The 24,494-nt window shown below is 42.8% G+C and overlaps 2 protein-coding genes across 2 annotated transcripts in view; one reads left to right on the top strand and one right to left on the bottom strand.

Moving 5' to 3' along the window:
* Positions 1-2,372: 2,372 nt before the first annotated feature.
* LOC142208864 (uncharacterized) lies at positions 2,373-20,686 on the bottom strand. The gene is made up of 5 exons (XM_075277658.1): positions 20,628-20,686; positions 15,127-15,263; positions 13,647-14,469; positions 10,700-10,873; positions 2,373-2,726 (listed from the first exon to the last, which is right to left on the bottom strand). Exons 1-5 carry the CDS (start codon positions 20,681-20,683, stop codon positions 2,561-2,563), a joined length of 1,356 nt encoding a protein of 451 aa, XP_075133759.1. The 5' UTR covers positions 20,684-20,686; the 3' UTR covers positions 2,373-2,560.
* Positions 20,687-20,957: 271 nt separating this feature from the next.
* The window catches only part of ATAD3A (ATPase family AAA domain containing 3A), a 49,165-nt gene continuing 45,628 nt past the window's right edge, over positions 20,958-24,494 (top strand). The window contains exons 1-2 of the mRNA XM_075277630.1: positions 20,958-21,206; positions 23,137-23,213. Of these exons, the coding sequence (XP_075133731.1) occupies positions 21,014-21,206; positions 23,137-23,213 (270 nt within the window). The 5' untranslated portion in view covers positions 20,958-21,013. The remainder of the gene's footprint in view (positions 21,207-23,136; positions 23,214-24,494) is intronic.

Here is a 24,494-nt window from a genome sequence, read left to right as displayed (position 1 = left end):
TGTGATTAACACGTAGGAATAGCCTTAAGAAAAGCTATTCTTCTCCTACCTTTAGATGTCTTCTCTGCACCGCCGTTTGGAATAAATCCTGGTTTTCTTCAGTATGCAAATGAGTTCTCTTGCAGCACTGTGGGTGGGCCCCAGCACTCAAACAGCACTGGGGGTGTCCCCAATGCTGCGAGAGAACACTCCAGTGCCGCCTCCATCTTCTTCACACGTCTTCTTCCAGCGCTGGGGTCAAACTTCTAGGCCTCGGACAGAGCCGACTGCGCATGCCCACAGGCCACAAGAAAATGGCTGCTTACTTACTATGTAAGCGGCCATTTTTCTTGTTGCTTTCACACTTGTATATTTTGGTCAGTATTTTGCATAAATATTTCTAAGCCAAACCAGGAGTGGGTCCAAAACACAGAAGAGGGGAAAATCTTTATGTGAAAGTGGCCTTACCCGCAGGATACACTTCCTTGGACACCATTCACCACTCCTTTACCGACATACATTACTGGACATAAGATCTTTGTTCAGAGGTAATTTATTAGAAGTAGATCGATAGAATAATACAATTATACAGAGACGACACCAACATCCACCCTGGAATAAGGGCCCAACGTTTCTTCAGTAAGAAGACCTAGGAGTTCTAGATTGAGAGGACTTCGATATTATAGCAAATGGTCATTTTTTTTAAGGATCATAATGTTAAAATATGACATTTTCTGGATAGATTTCCTTATTATATACACATCTCCAAGTTTCATATATACAGTATATAATATACTGAGCCTGTGCATGTCTACATCTAAACAAGTGTCTAATTCATCATCACATTAAGGAAATCACAATGACAAGCTGCAGTAACATCGGAAGTGTCAGGAAGTTTCTGCGCCGCCCATGCTACCTCTAAGGGAGCGTGGCATAGGTGTCCTAAGGGGGGGCCACTGGCTCTGCCGGATTGATCATTTATGGCAGAAAACTGGTGCAAATGAAGACAGAAATCTACACCACCTAGGAGTTAGCGTTGATTTCGGGGCAAATGCATGACCTGGCGGAGGGCGCGTCTCATTGTGCCCCTTGACATCAATGGGCCACAGCCTTTGGCGGTGTAGAGGATATGAAGACTGGCACTGAAAACTCCAATCTTATACACAGTCCAGTCATATTAATGTGACCACCGCTTACTTTTGACGTCAATGTTAAATAACCAATCACAGAAGGCGCGTGTCATCAGCCATCGGGGTGCACTCATCATTGTGGAAGGCACGATGGATCAACACAAGTATGCATCTATCCTTGCGGACCATGTTCACCCCTACATGCGAATTGTTTTTCCTCAGGATGATGGCATCTACCAGCAGGACAATGCGACGTGTCATAAAGCTCGCAGTGTACGTGTGGTTCAAGGAGCACCAGGATGAGTTTACCGTACTCCCTTGGCCAGCAAATTCCTTGGACTTGAACCCAATTGAGAATCTGGGAGACCACCTTGATCAGGTTGTTGGTGCCATGGATGCTAGCGCAGCTGGCCATGGCACTGGAGTCGGCATGGCTCAACATCCCAGTGACATCATCACAACATCCCCTCTCTTCCTGCACGTCTCGCAGCGGTCCGCTCTGCCAAAGGTGGTTATTCTGGATTTTGACAGGTGGTCACATTAATGTGATAGGACTGTGTATATAAGGACATCTTAAAGATGCCGTAATTTAAAAGGATTGCTAAGATGACATCTTAGAGATACTCCCCAGCATCCCAAGACTGCAGACTTGTCTTCCCCATGATGGATCCTCTTTAAGTCATCATATTCATGGCACACAATATGGTTATTTGTCATATTTCAGATCACATTACAACACACACAAGATCTGATATCACGTCCTCACCTCTGTTTGGTAATAAATAGGATTGCACAGGTGGAGCAGTAGTATAGAAACGTAGGTCATTCCCATAATATAGAAACGTAGGTCATTCCCATAATATAGAAACGTAGGTCATTCCCATAATATAGAAATGTAGGTCATTCCAAATGTTGCCTTCCCATAGAGCAGTGAGATAAGATATTAAAGGGGTTGTCTTGCCATAGCCATTAGTGGCATACTACTGTGACACTGACCTTTATGGCCTCGTGACCACCGCAGACAGCTAAACCAAAAAGATATAAAGTGATTTGTTACTTTCCTAGTGCCGCTACCACTTTGTCCTAGATACCAGCAGCAGATCACTACCATTCAGTTACTGGTGGTGTATATCCGTGGTATGCCGCCAGTGTCTGCGTGGAGACAACCCCTTTAAAGAAGGGCTAAATCATACTAAAAATGTGCAAGTTAGAGCTCAGAAAATTGTAGCAAACCCACAGCACTGGTTACACACACACCCCTGAGTGACTGTAACACGTACACCCGTCTCCATGTACTGTATCCCAGGTGTTGCATTTACAGACCTGTATACAGTTCTCCTTTCATTCACCACACCTATAAATATTTGCACACTGCCTTATTACCATCCCCCACAACTCTTCACAGGTTCAGAAAGCAGAAACGCATCGTTTTCTGCAAGCCGACGTCCACTTTATACCGGCTCCAGGTGGGTGATCTTAAAGTGTTCCTGAAAATCCTTGGAGGAGGAGGTGAGATCCTGACGGTAATTGAAGATGGACTGGTAATCCTTGCTGGTCTTCAGGAGCTCATTATTCTTGTGCGCTTCATAATGGAACTGCGAGTTCTTCATCTCGTACCTGCCAGGTAAAAGGAAGGTGGAAGCTTGAGAACTAATAAAGTGACTTCCCATCATGTCGTTACCCCGATCAAGGAACCATCACCAGAACACAACAACATGAAAGCATCCGGACATTACTAAAGGGGGAGCAGAGCGTCTCCGGCAGACACGGCGTGTCCATGCATCATATAGGCTGCCATCGCAATAACCAGCTATACCTGCCCTGCAGGGACAGCATGGCCAGACCTGGAGGCACCTGTGGACTGCCAAGGGTTAAACAAGCAAGGCCCAGTACAGCATTATGTCTAAGGGAGGGTTCACCGACATGTCGGGTTTTGCTGTCCGCTTGAAAAGTCGGACGTCTTTGGGAACGGACAGTTAAGGACAGACATGGAGTGTAAAAGAAAGCACCCGATGTCCATTTAAATCAATGCAAAATGTCACAGACACAGCTAGTGTGCGATGATAATGTCCGCGCAAGATTTTGAACGGACAAAAGCAGCGGACACTAGCTGTCGGACACCGACACTAGTGTGAACGCCCCCTAAGCTAAATCAGTACCTGCATGTATGTCCTCTAATGGAAGAAGAGCATGTGAGGGGCGAAAGGGCGCAGAGTAATCTGAAGACAGTGTCTCATTTTTATGCTAAATTGCTCTGTAAAGTTAGAACATTTTCTATCACAGATCTCTAGATCCTATAGAGCTCAGCTTCTCTCCTCTATCATATAACCTATATATCACAGAGCTCAGCTTCTCTCCTCTATCATATAACCCTATATATCACAGAGCTCAGCTTCTCTCCTCTATCATATAACCCTATATATCACAGAGCTCAGCTTCTCTCCTCTATCATATAAGCCTATATATCACATAGCTCAGCTCCTCTCCTCTATCATATAAGCCTATATATCACATAGCTCAGCTCCTCTCCTCTATCATATAAGCCTATATATCACAGAGCTCAGCTTCTCTCCCTCTATCATATAACCTATATATCACAGAGCTCAGCTTCTCTCCTCTATCATATAACCCTATATATCACAGAGCTCAGCTTCTCTCCTCTATCATATAACCTATATATCACAGAGCTCAGCTTCTCTCCTCTATCATATAACCCTATATATCACAGAGCTCAGCTTCTCTCCTCTATCATATAACCCTATACATCACAGAGCTCAGCTTCTCTCCTCCATCATATAACCCTATATATCACAGAGCTCAGCTTCTCTCCTCTATCATATAACCTATATATCACAGAGCTCAGCTTCTCTCCTCTATCATATAACCCTATATATCACAGAGCTCAGCTTCTCTCCTCTATCATATAACCCTATACATCACAGAGCTCAGCTTCTCTCCTCCATCATATAACCCTATATATCACACAGCTCAGCTTCTCTCCTCTATCATATAACCCTATATATCACAGAGCTCAACTTCTCTCATCTATCATATAACCCTATATATCACAGAGCTCAGCTTCTCTCCTCTATCATATAACCCTATATATCACAGAGCTCAGCTTCTCTCCTCTATCATATAACCCTATATATCACAGAGCTCAGCTTCTCTCCTCTATCATATAACCCTATATATCACAGAGCTCAGCTTCTCTCCTCTATCATATAAGCCTATATATCACAGAGCTCAGCTTCTCTCCTCTATCATATAACCTTATATATCACAGAGCTCAGCTTCTCTCCTCTATCATATAACCCTATATATCACAGAGCTCAGCTTCTCTCCTCTATCATATAAGCCTATATATCACAGAGCTCAGCTTCTCTCCTCTATCATATAAGCCTATATATCACATAGCTCAGCTTCTCTCCTCTATCATATAAGCCTATATATCACAGAGCTCAGCTTCTCTCCTCTATCATATAACCTATATATCACAGAGCTCAGCTTCTGTCCTCTATCATATAACTATATATCACAGAGCTCAGCTTCTCTCCTCTATCATATAACCCTATACATCACAGAGCTCAGCTTCTCTCCTCTATCATATAACCCTATATATCACAGAGCTCAGCTTCTCTCCCTCTATCATATAACCCTATATATCACAGAGCTCAGCTTCTCTCCTCTATCATATAACCCTATATATCACAGAGCTCAGCTTCTCTCCTCTATCCTATATCCGTATATATCACAGAGCTCAGCTTCTCTCCTCTATCATATAACCCTATATATCACAGAGCTCAGCTTCTCTCCTCTATCATATAACCTATATATCACAGAGCTCAGCTTCTCTCCTCTATCATATAACCCTATATATCACAGAGCTCAGCTTCTCTCCTCTGTAATATAACCCTATACATCACAGAGCTCAGCTTCTTTCCCTCTATCATATAACCCTATATATCACAGAGCTCAGCTTCTCTCCTCTATCATATAACCCTATATATCACAGAGCTCAGCTTCTCTCCTCTATCGTATAACCCTATATACCACAGAGCTCAGCTTCTCTCCTCTATCGTATAACCCTATATATCACAGAGTTCAGCTTCTCTCCTCCATCATATAACCCTATATATCACAGAGCTCAGCTTCTCTCCTCTATCATATAACCTATATATCACAGAGCTCAGCTTCTCTCCTCTATCATATAACCCTATATATCACAGAGCTCAGCTTCTCTCCTCTATCATATAACCCTATACATCACAGAGCTCAGCTTCTCTCCTCCATCATATAACCCTATATATCACAGAGCTCAACTTCTCTCATCTATCATATAACCCTATATATCACAGAGCTCAGCTTCTCTCCTCTATCATATAACCCTATATATCACAGAGCTCAGCTTCTCTCCTCTATCATATAAGCCTATATATCACATAGCTCAGCTCCTCTCCTCTATCATATAAGCCTATATATAACATTGCTCAGCTCCTCTCCTCTATCATATAAGCCTATATATCACAGAGCTCAGCTTCTCTCCCTCTATCATATAACCCTATATATCACAGAGCTCAGCTTCTCTCCTCTATCATATAACCCTATATATCACAGAGCTCAGCTTCTCTCCTCTATCATATAACCTATATATCACAGAGCTCAGCTTCTCTCCTCTATCATATAACCCTATATATCACAGAGCTCAGCTTCTCTCCTCTATCATATAACCCTATACATCACAGAGCTCAGCTTCTCTCCTCCATCATATAACCCTATATATCACAGAGCTCAACTTCTCTCATCTATCATATAACCCTATATATCACAGAGCTCAGCTTCTCTCCTCTATCATATAACCCTATATATCACAGAGCTCAGCTTCTCTCCTCTATCATATAAGCCTATATATCACAGAGCTCAGCTTCTCTCATCTATCATATAACCCTATATATCACAGAGCTCAGCTTCTCTCTTCTATCATATAACCTTATATATCACAGAGCTCAGCTTCTCTCCTCTATCATATAACCCTATATATCACAGAGCTCAGCTTCTGTCCTCTATCATATAACTATATATCACAGAGCTCAGCTTCTCTCCTCTATCATATAACCCTATATATCACAGAGCTCAGCTTCTCTCCTCTATCATATAACCCTATATATCACAGAGCTCAGCTTCTCTCCCTCTATCATATAACCATATATATCACAGAGCTCAGCTTCTCTCCTCTATCATATAACCCTATATATCACAGAGCTCAGCTTCTCTCCTCTATCCTATATCCCTATATATCACAGAGCTCAGCTTCTCTCCTCTATCATATAACCCTATATATCACACAGCTCAGCTTCTGTCCTCTATCATATAACCCTATATATCACAGAGCTCAGCTTCTCTCCTCTATCATATAACCCTATGTATCACAGAGCTCAGCTCCTCTCCTCTATCATATAAGCCTATATATAACATTGCTCAGCTCCTCTCCTCTATCATATAAGCCTATATATCACAGAGCTCAGCTTCTCTCCCTCTATCATATAACCTATATATCACAGAGCTCAGCTTCTCTCCTCTATCATATAACCCTATATATCACAGAGCTCAGCTTCTCTCCTCTATCATATAACCTATATATCACAGAGCTCAGCTTCTCTCCTCTATCATATAACCCTATATATCACAGAGCTCAGCTTCTCTCCTCTATCATATAACCCTATACATCACAGAGCTCAGCTTCTCTCCTCCATCATATAACCCTATATATCACAGAGCTCAACTTCTCTCATCTATCATATAACCCTATATATCACAGAGCTCAGCTTCTCTCCTCTATCATATAAGCCTATATATCACAGAGCTCAGCTTCTCTCCTCTATCATATAACCTTATATATCACAGAGCTCAGCTTCTCTCCTCTATCATATAACCCTATATATCACAGAGCTCAGCTTCTCTCCTCTATCATATAAGCCTATATATCACAGAGCTCAGCTTCTCTCCTCTATCATATAAGCCTATATATCACATAGCTCAGCTTCTCTCCTCTATCATATAAGCCTATATATCACAGAGCTCAGCTTCTCTCCTCTATCATATAACCCTATATATCACAGAGCTCAGCTTCTCTCCTCTATCATATAACCCTATATATCACAGAGCTCAGCTTCTCTCCTCTATCATATAACCCTATATATCACAGAGCTCAGCTTCTCTCCTCTATCATATAACCCTATATATCACAGAGCTCAGCTTCTGTCCTCTATCATATAACTATATATCACAGAGCTCAGCTTCTCTCCTCTATCATATAACCCTATATATCACAGAGCTCAGCTTCTCTCCTCTATCATATAACCCTATATATCACAGAGCTCAGCTTCTCTCCTCTATCGTATAACCCTATATACCACAGAGCTCAGCTTCTCTCCTCTATCGTATAACCCTATATATCACAGAGTTCAGCTTCTCTCCTCCATCATATAACCCTATATACCACAGAGCTCAGCTTCTCTCCTCTGTCATATAATCCTATATACCACAGAGCTCAGCTTCTCTCCTCTGTCATATAACCCTATATATCACAGAGCTCAGCTTCTCTCCTCTATCGTATAACCCTATATATCACAGAGTTCAGCTTCTCTCCTCCATCATATAACCCTATATACCACAGAGCTCAGCTTCTCTCCTCTGTCATATAACCCTATATACCACAGAGCTCAGCTTCTCTCCTCTATCGTATAACCCTATATATCACAGAGTTCAGCTTCTCTCCTCCATCATATAACCCTATATATCACAGAGTTCAGCTTCTCTCCTCCATCATATAACCCTATATACCACAGAGCTCAGCTTCTCTCCTCTGTCATATAACCCTATATATCACAGAGCTCAGCTTCTCTCCTCTATCATATAACCCTATATATCACAGAGCTCAGCTTCTCTCCTCTATCATATAACCCTATATATCACAGAGCTCAGCTTCTCTCCTCTATCATATAAGCCTATATATCACATAGCTCAGCTCCTCTCCTCTATCATATAAGCCTATATATAACATTGCTCAGCTCCTCTCCTCTATCATATAAGCCTATATATCACAGAGCTCAGCTTCTCTCCCTCTATCATATAACCCTATATATCACAGAGCTCAGCTTCTCTCCTCTATCATATAACCCTATATATCACAGAGCTCAGCTTCTCTCCTCTATCATATAACCTATATATCACAGAGCTCAGCTTCTCTCCTCTATCATATAACCCTATATATCACAGAGCTCAGCTTCGCTCCTCTATCATATAACCCTATACATCACAGAGCTCAGCTTCTCTCCTCCATCATATAACCCTATATATCACAGAGCTCAACTTCTCTCATCTATCATATAACCCTATATATCACAGAGCTCAGCTTCTCTCCTCTATCATATAACCCTATATATCACAGAGCTCAGCTTCTCTCCTCTATCATATAAGCCTATATATCACAGAGCTCAGCTTCTCTCATCTATCATATAACCCTATATATCACAGAGCTCAGCTTCTCTCCTCTATCATATAACCTTATATATCACAGAGCTCAGCTTCTCTCCTCTATCATATAACCCTATATATCACAGAGCTCAGCTTCTGTCCTCTATCATATAACTATATATCACAGAGCTCAGCTTCTCTCCTCTATCATATAACCCTATATATCACAGAGCTCAGCTTCTCTCCTCTATCATATAACCCTATATATCACAGAGCTCAGCTTCTCTCCCTCTATCATATAACCCTATATATCACAGAGCTCAGCTTCTCTCCTCTATCATATAACCCTATATATCACAGAGCTCAGCTTCTCTCCTCTATCCTATATCCCTATATATCACAGAGCTCAGCTTCTCTCCTCTATAATATAACCCTATATATCACAGAGCTCAGCTTCTCTCCTCTATCATATAACCCTATATATCACAGAGCTCAGCTTCTCTCCTCTATCATATAACCCTATATATCACAGAGCTCAGCTTCTCTCCTCTATCGTATAACCCTATATATCACAGAGCTCAGCTTCTCTCCTCTATCGTATAACCCTATATATCACAGAGTTCAGCTTCTCTCCTCCATCATATAACCCTATATATCACAGAGCTCAGCTTCTCTCCTCTATCATATAATCCTATATATCACAGAGCTCAGCTTCTCTCCTCTATCATATAACCCTATACATCACAGAGCTCAGCTTCTCTCCTCCATCATATAACCCTATATATCACAGAGCTCAACTTCTCTCATCTATCATATAACCCTATATATCACAGAGCTCAGCTTCTCTCCTCTATCATATAAGCCTATATATCACATAGCTCAGCTCCTCTCCTCTATCATATAAGCCTATATATAACATTGCTCAGCTCCTCTCCTCTATCATATAAGCCTATATATCACAGAGCTCAGCTTCTCTCCCTCTATCATATAACCTATATATCACAGAGCTCAGCTTCTCTCCTCTATCATATAACCCTATATATCACAGAGCTCAGCTTCTCTCCTCTATCATATAACCCTATACATCACAGAGCTCAGCTTCTCTCCGCCATCATATAACCCTATATATCACAGAGCTCAACTTCTCTCATCTATCATATAACCCTATATATCACAGAGCTCAGCTTCTCTCCTCTATCATATAAGCCTATATATCACAGAGCTCAGCTTCTCTCCTCTATCATATAACCTTATATATCACAGAGCTCAGCTTCTCTCCTCTATCATATAACCCTATATATCACAGAGCTCAGCTTCTCTCCTCTATCATATAAGCCTATATATCACAGAGCTCAGCTTCTCTCCTCTATCATATAAGCCTATATATCACATAGCTCAGCTTCTCTCCTCTATCATATAAGCCTATATATCACAGAGCTCAGCTTCTCTCCTCTATCATATAACCCTATATATCACAGAGCTCAGCTTCTCTCCTCTATCATATAACCCTATATATCACAGAGCTCAGCTTCTCTCCTCTATCATATAACCCTATATATCACAGAGCTCAGCTTCTGTCCTCTATCATATAACTATATATCACAGAGCTCAGCTTCTCTCCTCTATCATATAACCCTATATATCACAGAGCTCAGCTTCTCTCCTCTATCATATAACCCTATATATCACAGAGCTCAGCTTCTCTCCTCTATCGTATAACCCTATATACCACAGAGCTCAGCTTCTCTCCTCTATCGTATAACCCTATATATCACAGAGTTCAGCTTCTCTCCTCCATCATATAACCCTATATACCACAGAGCTCAGCTTCTCTCCTCTATCGTATAACCCTATATATCACAGAGCTCAGCTTCTCTCCTCTATCATATAAACCTATATAAATAAAGCTCTTGTGAGCAGGGCCCTCAGTCCCATTGTGTGACGTGACTATTCCTTTGTAATGCATCTTTATTTCTGTACTTGAACCCTGCAAATTGTACAGCGCTGCAGAATATGTTGGCGCTATATAAATAAAAAGTATTATTATTAATAAATAACAACAAACCAAAAGAGGTTCCTAGTCCTTTTAACACATTAGAAATACAGATTCTTACCACTTTGGCTTTGGTCCTCGTGTCCGTTCCAACTCTTGCTGCCTTTTAATCTCCAGCAACAACTCCTCCTCCACACGTAGCCGCTCCAGTCGTAACCGAGCGAGCTCCTGCTGATAGGGAGACGCTTCTACTACAGAAAGCCCAACTTCCGCCCCTGCCAGCGTCTTCAAGAATCTAACACAACAAAGTCAGTACTTATTATCAACATATAGAGCACATCAGAGGCGAAAAGCACATCAGGGTAAGGAATGAATATGTCTTCTCCAAAGCAGTCATTATCATGTAAGGCTGGGGCTAAACTGCGATACTGATCATCGGTACCCCATGGCAGCTCTAGTTTACAGTCAGGGCCAGTTGTATTTCCTTGTTGGTTTGTCTCATTTTCCATAGCATCGGACCAAAATTTCATATACAAAAACAAGGAAGAGTTAAAAAATCTACACGCATCTGGATGTATAGATGGTGCCATAGCATCTAAAATGTTCACATGAAAGCTACCGACCCTTCCCATGGACCACTGACTATACATGATATGTCTGAAAGGGTGCAAAACGTTAGAACTTATTTTCTGCTAAATGCATGTACAATAGGTTAATAAAGTATATTACAAAAACGTGCAGCAAGCCCTTCCCTATATAGTAGCAAAAACAGTGAAAAGACATTACAGTACGTTTTAAAATTTTCTCCTATCCATGTGATAAGGTAAAGGTGTCTTATCGGTGAGGGTCTGACTGATAGAAGTCCCGTGATCAAGAAACCAGGGATCCTGAGTCCCTGTCTATAATGGCTACAACCACTCTATTCAATTCTACAAGACTACTGGAGATAGAGAAGATCCCCTTCTCTTACAGACGACCTTTCACAACCTACACCAACTAAGCCTATGTTCATCCTTTAATAGGCTCTGCTCCAGGGGCGTAAGTACTGGGGTAGCAGCTGCCACAGGGCCCACGACATTAGGGGCCCGGCGACAGCCGCAACCATTGTGTTTTGTTTTTCTTTTTTAAATAGGCCATTACTGGCTGGAGTTACTCAAGCCGGTAACGGGCCCTATTTACTTACCGATCCTGGAAGCCGGGATTGGTAAGTGATGCCGCGGGCCACAAAAACACTATTATTGGCCTCGGGAGGTGTTTTTAGACCCCCGAGTATAATGATCGGAGGCCCAGGAGAGGTAAGGGAACATAAAAAAAGCTGCTACTTACCTCTCCAGGTTCCAGACTGGCTTCGGGCCTACTTCTATGACTGAGGCCTGCGTCCCGGGTCATGTGTCGTCACACGACCGAGGAGTGTAGCAGAGCCATGAATAGGTAAGTAACAGTGTTTTTTATGTTTGTATCCCCCCCCCCCCTTCTGGGGTATCCGATTATTATACTCTGCAGTCTGAAAAGAACATACCCCAGAGTATAATAATTGTTCATGGGTGTCTACTATGGGGCATAATACTGTGTGCAGGGGCCACTATGGGGCATAATACTGTGTGCAGGGGCCACTATTGGGGATAATACTGTGTGCAGGGGCCACTATTGGGGATAATACTGTGTGCAGGGGCCACTATGGGGGATAATACTGTGTGCAGGGGTCACTATGGGGCATAATACTGTGTGCAGGGGCCACTATTGGGGATAATACTGTGTGCAGGGGCCACTATGGGGCATAATACTGTGTGCAGGGGCCACTATGGGGGATAATACTGTGTGTAGGAGCCACTATGGGACATAATACTGTGTGTAGGAGCCACTATGGGACATAATACTGTGTGCAGGGGCCACTATGGGACATAATACTGTGTACAGGGGCCACTATGGGGGATAATACTGTGTGCAGGGGCCACTATGGGACATAATACTGTGTGCAGGGGCCACTATGGGACATAATACTGTGTGCAGGGGCCACTATGGGACATAATACTGTGTGCAGGGGCCACTATGGGACATAATACTGTGTGCAGGGGCCACTATGGGACATAATACTGTGTGCAGGGGCCACTATGGGCTATAATACTGTGTGCAGGGCCACTATGGGACATAATACTGTGTGCAGGGGCCACTATGGGACATAATACTGTGTGCAGGGGCCACTATGGGGCATAATACCGTGTACAGGGGTCACTATGGGGCATAATACTGTGTGCAGGGGCCACTATGGGACATAATACTGTGTGCAGGGTCCACTATGGGGCATAATACTGTGTGCAGGGTCCACTATGGGGCATAATACTGTGTGCAGGGGCCACTATGGGGCATAATACTGTGTGCAGGGGCCACTATGGGGCATAATACTGTGTGCAGGGGCCACTATGGGGGATAATACTGTGTGCAGGGTCCACTATGGGGCATAATACTGTGTGCAGGGGCCACTACGGGGTATAATACTGTGTGCAGGGGCCACTACGGGGTATAATACTGTGTGCAGGGGCCACTACGGGGTATAATACTGTGTGCAGGGGCCACTACGGGGTATAATAGTGCGCGCAGGAATGTGTGGGGGTGGGGGGGGAATCAGTCAGGGTCTTCGGTGTCGGTCTGCCATTCCTAGCTACGCTACTGCTCTTCTCCAGTGATTCTTGCACAGGTGGATTTTTTTTCTCTAGCTACCACCGTTCCCGAGCTGTAAGTGCTGTTAGTTTTGGTGCTTGATATACTAACTAGACTCTCTAATGTGAAGTGGGTGGTATCAGGCAAGGGAATGTAACTCAGAGCTTTTACACCGCCTGCCTCTGACTGGAGCCCCCTTGCCCAACACCGCTCACATGAGGTTACAGAGTCACCTATTAACAGATGCAAAATATTGGGTGGAGGTGGTTAAAGGTTCCATAGAGATAAATGGAGCAGCAGTGCTTACACAACCACAAGTCCATTTAAAGAGGGGGACTTCTATTAAATTTATGATAAAACCCCTTTAAATACATGAAATAGTATACTGGAAGAAAAAATAAAGACTATACCTTTCACTAATCTCTTCTGCAGTCGGTGCCGATATTGCAGATGACGGGACACTATAAGGAGACCATGAATAGTTCAGACTGTTTTTGATCTTTCTTGGGGGAGTGAAGGACCTAGTAACCAAAGTTCCTGGTCTGTAGAAGCGAGAGCGCGACTGCCTGTTAGAAGATGACGTCTTGCCACTAGATTTCAGTCTTGGTGGGGGTTGAGCACAGGCGTTGGCTTTGGCAGAGTTTGGCCTCCAGATGGGTTTTGGTGATTGTGAGCGTGACCTCAGCCATCTGGTTCTCTTAGAGGCCGGTGAGAACGAGTGGGAACGGTCTAAGGACTGTGATCTTCCTCGTACCGCAGAGACTCTAGTTCTTTCTGGAGAACGAGAACGGACAGTAATCTTGGGAGGTAATAAGGATTTGACTCCAACAACATGAGGAGCTCCAAGCTTCACGGGGAAGGATTCTCCATATGCAATGTCTGATGGGGTCAAAGATGAAGATGTAGAATTCAACTCAAATGTACCGCTGACAGCTGGACGGCTAGGGGGGAACTTTGAAAATGTCGGCAGGCCAGAACTCTGTACAGCGGAGAACATTCTGTGTGGCTTGTTGAGATGATTTGATGTTAGAAACCAGTCAGAGTCTAGATCAGGGTCTTTAGATAAGGAGTCATTCATTTTCTTTGGCCATTCATCAATAATGGAGTTTGATCTTTTGCTTTCAAAATTTAGACTAGAAGCCAAACTATCCACTTGCACCTTGAGCTTCCGCAAATTCTCCTCCAGGTCATCGATGGTGAGATTGTCTTTGGTATATGAGGACAGTGTGTTACCTAGATATAATGCAGGGTGTCTGGTTAGAAATATATATATGGTGTGTGTATGTGTGTATATGTGTATATATATATATATATATATATATATATATATATATATATATATAAAAAAATATATATATATATATATATATATATACATATATATATATATATACTGTCATATTAATGTGACCATCGCCTACTTTTGACGTCAATGTTAAATAACCAATCGCAGAAGACACGTGTCATCAGCCATCTGGGTGCCCTCATCATTGTGGAAGCCACGATGGATCTACACAAGTATGCATCTATCCTTGCAGACCATGTTCACCCCTACATGCGAATTGTTTTTCCTCAGGATGATGGCATCTACCAGCAGGACAATGCGACGTGTCATAAAGCTCGCAGTGTACATGCGTGGTTTGAGGAGCACCAGGATGAGTTTACCGTACTCCCTTGGCCAGCAATTCCCCGGACTTGAACCCAATGGAGAATCTGTGAGACTACCTTGATGGGGTCATTCGGGCCATGGATGCTCAACCGCGTAACCTAGCGCAGCTGGCTACAGCGCTGGAGTCGGCATGGCTCAACATCCCAGTGACATCATCACAATAATATTACAACAGACACACAAACTGAAGACCGCTAAAACATAAAATAAGTCATTCCTACCGTTTGATTCATCGGAAAACGTAAGTCTCCCCCCTCGGCTGCCATACAATCTATGGTTGTTCGCAGACCCTTGAAAGCTAAGATTATGGGTGCTTGTGGTCTTCTGAGTATTGCTGAGGAATTCATAGGGCTTCTCTCTAAAAATGAAGGGTCATAAGACTTAGAAGGGTATACAGTACTCAGGGAGCAAGAATGGCACTTACATAAGACAAGAAACATGATGTCTGCTCCATAAAGTTTCATAACCCCTGTGTATGCAACATGTTATCCGTCATGTATATTACTTTTCCAATGGAAGAAACATTCCTGCATGCAGTAATATAACACGTACCACCTGTTCACTACCATAGACCACCAATAATAAAGTGCATTACATGGGTTTTATATTCTGCTGACAGGTATACAGAATCCATCCTGGGAACAGAGTTGTTTTACTCCTATTCATAATGTGATAGAACATCAATGTAAAGTCAATAATCTTATAATATGGTTATAATAGTAAAAAACACCTTTTGTGATATGCAAATCAATCTGCAAGTGCACTGGGGGCGGGACGGATTTGCCACAATTGCCGATAGGCAGCCATGACACAGGCCAAGGCTGAAAAAGTCAATCACGGCCAAAGGGACAGCATTGGTGGCAATTCCAGAGAGCTAGAGCACTTGTGGTAGGCAAATCCAATACAAAAGGCCCCGCCCACAGTGCACTTGCAGACTGATTTGCATATACATAAAAACGATAATAATCTCTGCAATTCTTCATCAGTCTGTGGCCACACAGATACGTTTCGGCTCCTATAAATGGTCCCTACAGTTAATGACGGGGGACATTCTGGGCCCAATAGACTCCCTTAATCATAGTGATTATCAGGGTAGAAGCCATGGACATACATATTTAGATAGCAGACAGTTGCTTGATATTGCTTTTCATACAATATACACTGCAGGTAATCCCTCCATATACAACCTCTAATAATTCAGCCCCGCAGGATGGCAAAATCTAATACAATATAATCATCACGTCTCAGCGTCAGCCCCGGATCCTCAATAATAGCAAAATCTCCTTCCCCGGCCCGGTTACTGAGGATGTGTGGGAGGGCTCCGGAGGTTTCCATGACAGTGAGCGGACCTACAGCAAAGCCCCCATTCACACAATGCATTGTTACTGACAATATGGAGGGAGCTACGGGAAACTGGAGGAGAGAAGACTCATCGGCGGCATCATACAAGGAGAGCAAGACGTAACATACCCAGATCTGCCAACACTCCAGGAAGTATTGTAATAGATAGGGAATATTTACTACTGGGACAGAGAGAGGGCGTAGATGAAAGAGGAAAGCAAGGGAAGGAGAAGGAAAGGAAGATAGATAGATAGATAGATAGATAGATAGATAGATAGATAGATAGATATTGGAAGTTATACATAGATAGAATAGGAAATACAGGGAAGGAAGGAAGGAAGGAAGGAAGGAAGGAAGGAAGGAAGGAAGGAAGGAAGGAAGGAAGGAAGGAAGGAAGAATAGGAAACAGAGATATAAAAACAGAAATAAAGATAGATAGATAGATAGATAGATAGATAGATAGATAGATAGATAAGAGATAGATAGGAGATAGATAGATAGATAGATAGATAGATAGATAGATAGGAGATAGATAGATAGATAGATAGATAGATAGGAGATAGATACTGTAGATAGATAGATAGGAGATAGATAGAGAGATAGATAGATAGGAGATAGATAGATAGATGATAGATAGATAGATAGATAGATAGATAGATAGATAGATAGATAGGAGATAGATAGATAGATAGATAGATAGATAGATAGATAGGAGATAGATAGATAGATAGATAGATAGATAGATAGGAGATAGATAGATAGATAGATAGATAGATAGATAGATAGATGATAGATAGATAGATAGATAGATAGATAGATAGATGATAGATAGATAGATGATAGATAGATAGATAGATAGATAGATAGATGATAGATAGATAGATAGATAGATACGAGATAGATAGATAGATAGATAGGAGATAGATAGATAGATAGATAGATAGATGATAGATAGATAGATAGATAGATAGATAGATAGATAGGAGATAGATAGATAGATAGATAGATAGATAGATAGGAGATAGATAGATAGATGATAGATAGATAGATAGATAGATAGATAGATAGATAGATAGGAGATAGATAGATAGATGATAGATAGATAGATAGATAGATAGATAGATAGATAGATAGATAGATAGGAGATAGATAGGAGATAGATAGATGATAGATAGATAGGAGATAGATAGATAGATGATAGATAGATAGATAGATAGATAGATAGATAGATAGATAGATAGATAGATAGGAGATAGATAGATAGATGATAGATAGATAGATAGATAGATAGATAGATAGATAGATAGATAGGAGATAGATAGATAGATGATAGATAGATAGATAGATAGATAGGAGATAGATAGATAGGAGAGAGATAGATAGATAGATAGATAGATAGATAGATAGATAGATAGATAGATAGATAGATAGATAGGAGATAGATAGATAGATAGATAGATAGATAGGAGATAGATAGATAGATAGATAGATAGATAGATAGATAGATAGATAGGAGATAGATGATAGATAGATAGATAGATAGATAGATAGATAGATAGATAGATAGATAGGAGATAGATAGATAGATAGATAGATAGGAGATAGATAGATAGATAGATAGATAGATAGATAGATAGATAGATAGATAGGAGATAGATAGATAGATGATAGATAGATAGATAGATAGATAGATAGATAGATAGATAGGAGATAGATAGATAGATAGATAGATAGATAGATAGATAGATAGGAGATAGATAGATAGATAGATAGATAGATAGATAGATAGGAGATAGATAGATAGATAGATAGATAGGAGATAGATAGATAGATAGATAGATAGATAGATAGATAGATAGGAGATAGATAGATAGATAGATAGATAGATAGATAGGAGATAGATAGATAGATAGATAGGAGATAGATAGATAGATAGATAGATAGATAGATAGATAGATAGATAGATAGATAGATGTAGGTTACAGATTCCCTATCCTCCCTGGCAGATGACAGCAGCGTGCTCTCACCATGAAAGCCTCCATGATCTAAGGGGGAGTCACAATACAAACAAACTCATCACCCCCTTGAATTACTTTGAGCCCAAACGTTGACCCTGCCACCAGCTTCTCACATGAATCAGTATTCCCACAGCTGACACCTGGTTGATACAGAGACAGATACATACATACAGTATATATATATATATATATATATATATATATATATATATATATATATATATATATATATTAGCAGCTCGGTCTCTTCTCAGTGATACTTTGTAATTTCTGGTTCTTCTTGGATTTGTCATCCACTGATGAATGGCTGACGTACATGAGAATGTCTGACATAGAGAGCTGTGGTCTACAATCTGCGTCTCTCCAGTTGTTGTGGAGCTACAACCCCCAACATGCTGGCAGCTGGAAGGGCATGCTGGGATTTGAGGTGCAGGTAGCAGCCATGTCCGGGGTTCTCACTGGTGGGTGGTCTGTTTGCTGGGACCATAACCAATAGCTAGAACATAGGTGCTCAGCAGGGACCTGCACTTCTTTGTCTTGGACACATATACTATAGTCTTAGGGTTCAGCCACGGCTTCTTCTTGTGCAGGTTCGGGGATTTGTAGCCACTATAGAGGCTTTAATAATCTTACCATTACATTTTCTATTATCACTTGCCTTGGTCATGTTACATACATACTGTGAGAGATTGATTGAATGGAGTGGTCACATGACCGGGTAACGTGATGTCACTGCAACTAAGAGCAGTCTCCTCAGGCTCCAGGACATCCCTTTAATGAAGATCAGCCACTACTATACTGATAATGGGGGAATCGGGGGCCAAAGAGGTCAGAGCCCTGACATTCAGACTCCTATGGTACACTAGGCCAACATGCCATACTACATACCAAGTGTTCCGGATTCAGCATTCACCACTCCGCCCCTATCTCTGCTGCGAGCGCTAAGTGTCATGTAGTGACATGTAGCAGGCCACAAAGAGGACAATATACTATGTAGGATCACTACAGGGATCTTATTCTGTATGGGGGCACTAAGGGAACATTATAGTGTGTTGTGGGCTACAAGGGTGGCATTATACCGTACGGGTAAATTATATTGTGTGGTGTCCACAAGGCGGACATTATGATTTGCAGGGGCCACAAGGAGAGCATTATACTGTGCAGGACCACTAGGGGGCTGTTATATTGTATAGGGGCACTAAGAGGACATTATACTGTGTAGGACCACTAGGGGGATGCCATACTGTATGGGGCATTAAGGGGGCATTATACTGTGTAGGACCACTAGGGGGATGCCATACTGTATGGGGCATTAAGGGGGCATTATACTGTGTAGGACCACTAGGGGGATGCCATACTGTATGGGGCATTAAGGGGGCATTATACTGTGTAGGACCACTAGGGGGATGCCATACTGTATGGGGCATTAAGGGGGCATTATACTGTGTAGAACCACTAGGGGGATGTTATACTGTATGGGGCATTAAGGGGACATTATAGTGTGTAGAACCACTAGGGGGATGTCATACTGTATGGGGCATTAAGGGGGCATTATACTGTGTAGGACCACTAGGAGAATGTCATACTGTATGGGGCATTAAGGGGACATTATAGTGTGTAGAACCACTAGGGGGATGTCATACTGTATGGGGCATTAAGGGGGCATTATACTGTGTAGGACCACTAGGAGAATGTCATACTGTATGGGGCATTAAGGGGACATTATAGTGTGTAGAACCACTAAGGGGATGTCATGCTGTAGGGGGCACTAAGGGGGCATTATACTGTGTAGTACCAGTAGGGGGATGCCATGCTGTATGGGGGCATTATACTGTGTAGTACCAGTAGGGGGATGTCATACTGTATAGGGGCATTAAGGGGACATTATACTGTGTAGGACCACTAGGGGGATGCCATACTGTATGGGGACACAAAGGGGAATATCAAATTGTATGGAGAACTAAGGATACATTATACTGAGTGGCGGGATACGAGGATGATATTATATTGTGTGGGGCCACAAGGGAGCATTATACTGTGAGTGGCACTGGGTATAATTGGGCAGTACCAGAGGGGTATAGGCAGGGTTAGAGGTGTGGCATATCATGGGCACCGCACATGTTGTCCCTCTATCTGCCCTCTGAAACTTGGGTCCCCCAAAAAATCATTTTTGCACAACTCAAAAAGGTGCAACCTGCATGTGAATGGCCATGTCACCAGCAAGTGGTTAACCCCAGGCCTAGGATGGCAGGGCATGCTGGGACTTGTAGTACTACCTACCTCCAGTATTAGACCTATGGAGTCTTGTTGAGCACAATGTCACTGTGTTTCATCTCCCATTCATCTCCTTCCCCACCTCTTACCTGAGTGCTGCTTTCCTGCCATGCAGGACGAACGCTCCCTCCGCTCCCTGAGCCATGGTGTCTTCTCTGCATCTATCTTCTGTTACTAGGGGAGGAGCCAAACAAGACGTTGCTAAGAGGAAGTCTCCTCTTCAACAAAACTTCGCTTTTCCGAAAAGTCTATGAGTTATGTCCCACTGCGCTTACCGTCCACAGGAAGCTGAATGCCGGTCTGAGCTCAGCCAATAGAGTTCTGGTATGTCTCGTGACGTCATCAGCCGGGCAGGTTGTACGGAAAGTGACCTTGTAGTGAGGTTGATGCGCATGCGCGGTGACTGGCTGACTACCCCACGTGTGTACTAGTGAGAGGAGATCAGTGATCTGAGTGTTTGCTGCTCCGCTACAACATGTCCTGGCTATTCGGCTACAACAAGGGGCAGCCTGCACCCCCAGATGTGCCAGGCCTGCCAGTGCCCCCGCCACCACCGGGGGGCAGTGGAGATGGGGGAGACAAGAACAAGCCCAAGGACAAATGGAGCAACTTCGACCCCACCGGCCTTGAGCGGGCAGCCAAAGCGGCCCGGGAGCTTGACCAGTCACGTAAGTGCAGGATGTGACCGTGCAGGCCAGCAGATCCTGGTGCAGAGATGACAGCTGTGACTTGTAGTTCTCCTCGCACTATCTGGTACATCTGCCAGTCATGTCACTGTCCGGGATGTCGTTACCGCTGTGACATGTCACCATCGAAATCTTAATGTCGTATTGATGTCACGTGTGACTATTCGTGACCTTTAGCCTCTAACATGGCATCACTCCTATATATGGTATATTCCTGTCATAAGTCGTGACCACTGGAAGGATGGGGTCGGTAGCCCTATGGCTATTATCTCAAATGGCGCCACCCCTAGTGGTAAATTATAGTGCGCCCTAATACCTGAGCTATTTTATGATTCCTGCAAGTGGCGCTATTTTAGAAGTTACTCCAAATCCTGCGGCATCTTACCAACTAGAATGCAACCTCCATCTCTGACTATGGGGGCGCAATTACATTCCGGTAATCTCCCCCCCTGCCAGTCTATCAGATATTGGCTATCGTGCACGCCACATCACAAGATGGCAGAGCGCAAGATGCCGCACCGATGTCCGGTCAGCTTTGTCAGCCCCGGTTTCTTTGCACAGATTAGACATTAGGGCTGGACAATTAATTGCAAATTAACCAAAACCAAAAGTCACCTTGATGTACTTGCTGAGATTGTGAATGAGTTATCTTCTGTCATTGCCATTGGTTGAGTGATTTGTCCCTAACTGTATATAATGCAGTCAGGGTGGCTGATATGTACTTACGGTATATACTGTGCACACTAACAGTATGTGCAGGCGATTACAAGGGCTATATAGAGATTGGGGTGCAGATGGGTGGTAAGGTGGCGCATTTTGGACACATTCACCTTTATTCACAAATGCAGGTTTTGATCAGGCTTCTATTTGCATGTTAAGGTTTTACTCAACCAGAGGAGGAGGATGACCTAGTCTTTATACTTTCTTACCTATGGTACAATCCTCACCTGATACTCTAAAAATGGCTGCGTGTATAAAGCCACCATCTATGTACTATAACCTCCAAACCTCCACAATGTCATGACCTGATGTATGTTGTGTCCTTGCCTTGTTACCTTGTATTTGTATCCCCAGCTCCGCACTGATGTGCTATGTCACTGTTTGCACAGGGTTTCATCATTCTTAGTCTGTGGGCTGCAGGTCACATGATGATGCTATTGCCTTCTGCTTGCTGCAGTATTGTGTCACTATTGCTATGCAGAAGACTTTGCAGATGTGATTTCTAACTATACTAGACCTTTGCTGGCTGTCAGTGAATGGAAATGTTCTTGTTCTTCTGTTGCAATGTATCAGACTAAAATGGAAGATAGGAGAGAGTTTGCAGCTGTTGCTTTGTATGGCTCACAGGGCATTGCTTAGACTGATACACTGTAACAAGACTGTGTAAGCAGGACTGGCTACTGAGTATATAACAATGTTTCCATTTACCAAGAGCTCACAAAGATCTTGAAAATTGAGCTGACTCTTCAAAGACATTGTAGGTAAATCATTGAGACCCTCAGATCACTAGAAGGAAGAGGCCATGGTGCAAATGTCAAGTGGCAAAGTCGGATCAGGGGGTGAGGGGGTCACAGTGGTTGGACCCCTTCATACTGGTAATAGGGAGAATATCTAAAGATACTTGGTCCTTGTATACACATAGCATGTAAGGCGAGCTGCCGGTATCAGCCACATGTATGTGTTCAAATGAATCTGCAGAACTGAGGTCATCTAAGATAAAGTGGCGATCACAAGGGCAAACAATACCCGGCTGACCCTGAAATGGCAGACAACAGAGAACAATAGATTGACAGTGGAATTACACATTGAAGTTAATGGGCTGTCTGAGATTCTATAAGAAAGTGCCTCCATCTTAAGGGCACAGTCCAGAAACCACATTTTATTCACATTTTTTCCATCTTGTATATTACAGGACATGCCAAAGATGCCCTCAACCTTGCAAAGATGCAGGAAGAGACCCTTCATTTGGAGCAGCAGGCTAAGATTAAGGTACGGGGCATTGCTGACAGGAAGTGCGTGCAGTCCTTCAAGGGGCTCTGTCAGCAAAATTATGCTGTATGAGCCCCACATATGCATGAATAGCCTTTAAAAAGGTTATTCAGGCACCGCTAATCTTATTTTAAACCCCCCGCCCATTTTCAAATAAAACTATAAAAACATATATGTAAATCATAGCTTTGCATGCACGCTGGGCAGTCGTGCACGATCCGACGTCATCTTCGGTCCCGCCTTCCTCTTCTTTCTTCTTCCAGTGACGTCCTCCTGTCCTGGCTCTTCTCCGCCTTCATCTTCTGTTCTTCCGGCAGGTTGTGTTCAAATCCCGCGCGTGCACAGTAGCACTCCCGCCGACACCATTTTTGTTGTAGTTCTAAGTATCCCTTACAACTACGCGAGCATGTGCAGTACGCTCGCGAATGTCTTCACTCCGGAAGAAAAGAAGATGAAGGCGGAGAAGAGCCAGGACAGGAGGACGTCGCTGGAAGAAGAAAGAAGGGAAAGGCGGGACCGAAGATGACGTCGGCTCGTGCACGACTGCCCAGCGTGCATGCAAAGCTATGATTTACAAATATGTTTTTATAGTTTTATTTTAAAACGGGCGGTTTGATATAACATTAGCGGTGCCTGAATAGCCTTTTTAAAGGCTATTCACGCATACGTGCGGCTCTATCAGCATAATTTTGCAAATAGAGCCCCTTTAAGGAGAGTGATAATGCCATGACATATGGAAGAGGAGCTGCAGTGAAATAAGATTGCATTTAACTCACTAGGGCGTTATTCAGACTGTGGTGAATGCAGCTGTTGGCATATATGGATGTAGTCACATCAAACAGCGGTTTCCTGCGGAACCCATAGACTATAATGAGGTCCATTAGGTTTCCACCATCTTTACACTGAAAGTGGCGCAGAGAACAGTACTTCGTGCAATACATGACTTATCTTATATTGGACCTGAATTACAGTTTGAATTACAGATCAGAGCTGCATTCACAATTTTGTATGCTTCAGAGCTGAAAGCCGTTACCATTATCTGCTTATTCAGTGTCTGCACAGTGCTTGGTCTAGTGACCTGCATTCTTAGACATTTGGTATTTGGAACAGGCTGTGTTATTTTAGTGTCAGAGAAATTAAAGGGGTTTTCCAGGATTTTAATATTGATGATTTAGCATTAGGACATTGACATTAGGTTGATGGGGGTCAGTGTCTCTGCACTTCTGCTGAGAAGCAGATTTTAGCTTTCAAACTCCAAAATCAAATCCCATAAGCTTTTCA

This window comes from Leptodactylus fuscus, chromosome 6 (genome assembly GCF_031893055.1).
Source record: "Leptodactylus fuscus isolate aLepFus1 chromosome 6, aLepFus1.hap2, whole genome shotgun sequence".
NCBI classification, from domain to species: Eukaryota; Metazoa; Chordata; class Amphibia; order Anura; family Leptodactylidae; genus Leptodactylus; species Leptodactylus fuscus.
Note: the sequence above shows the minus strand (reverse complement) of the source record. Positions and strands in the feature narration are given on the sequence as shown.

Bases quoted from the DNA above. Each gene is read 5' to 3' on its own strand.
- LOC142208864 (XM_075277658.1), bottom strand. From the start codon at position 20,683: ATGGCTCAGGGAGCGGAGGGAGCGTTCGTCCTGCATGGCAGGAAAGCA. The intron at 15,264-20,627 runs GTAAGAGGTGGG...CTTCATTTTTAG, and splicing joins GGCAGGAAAGCAGCACTCAG to AGAGAAGCCCTATGAATTCC. The intron at 14,470-15,126 runs GTAGGAATGACT...CATTATATCTAG, and splicing joins GTTTTCCGATGAATCAAACG to GTAACACACTGTCCTCATAT.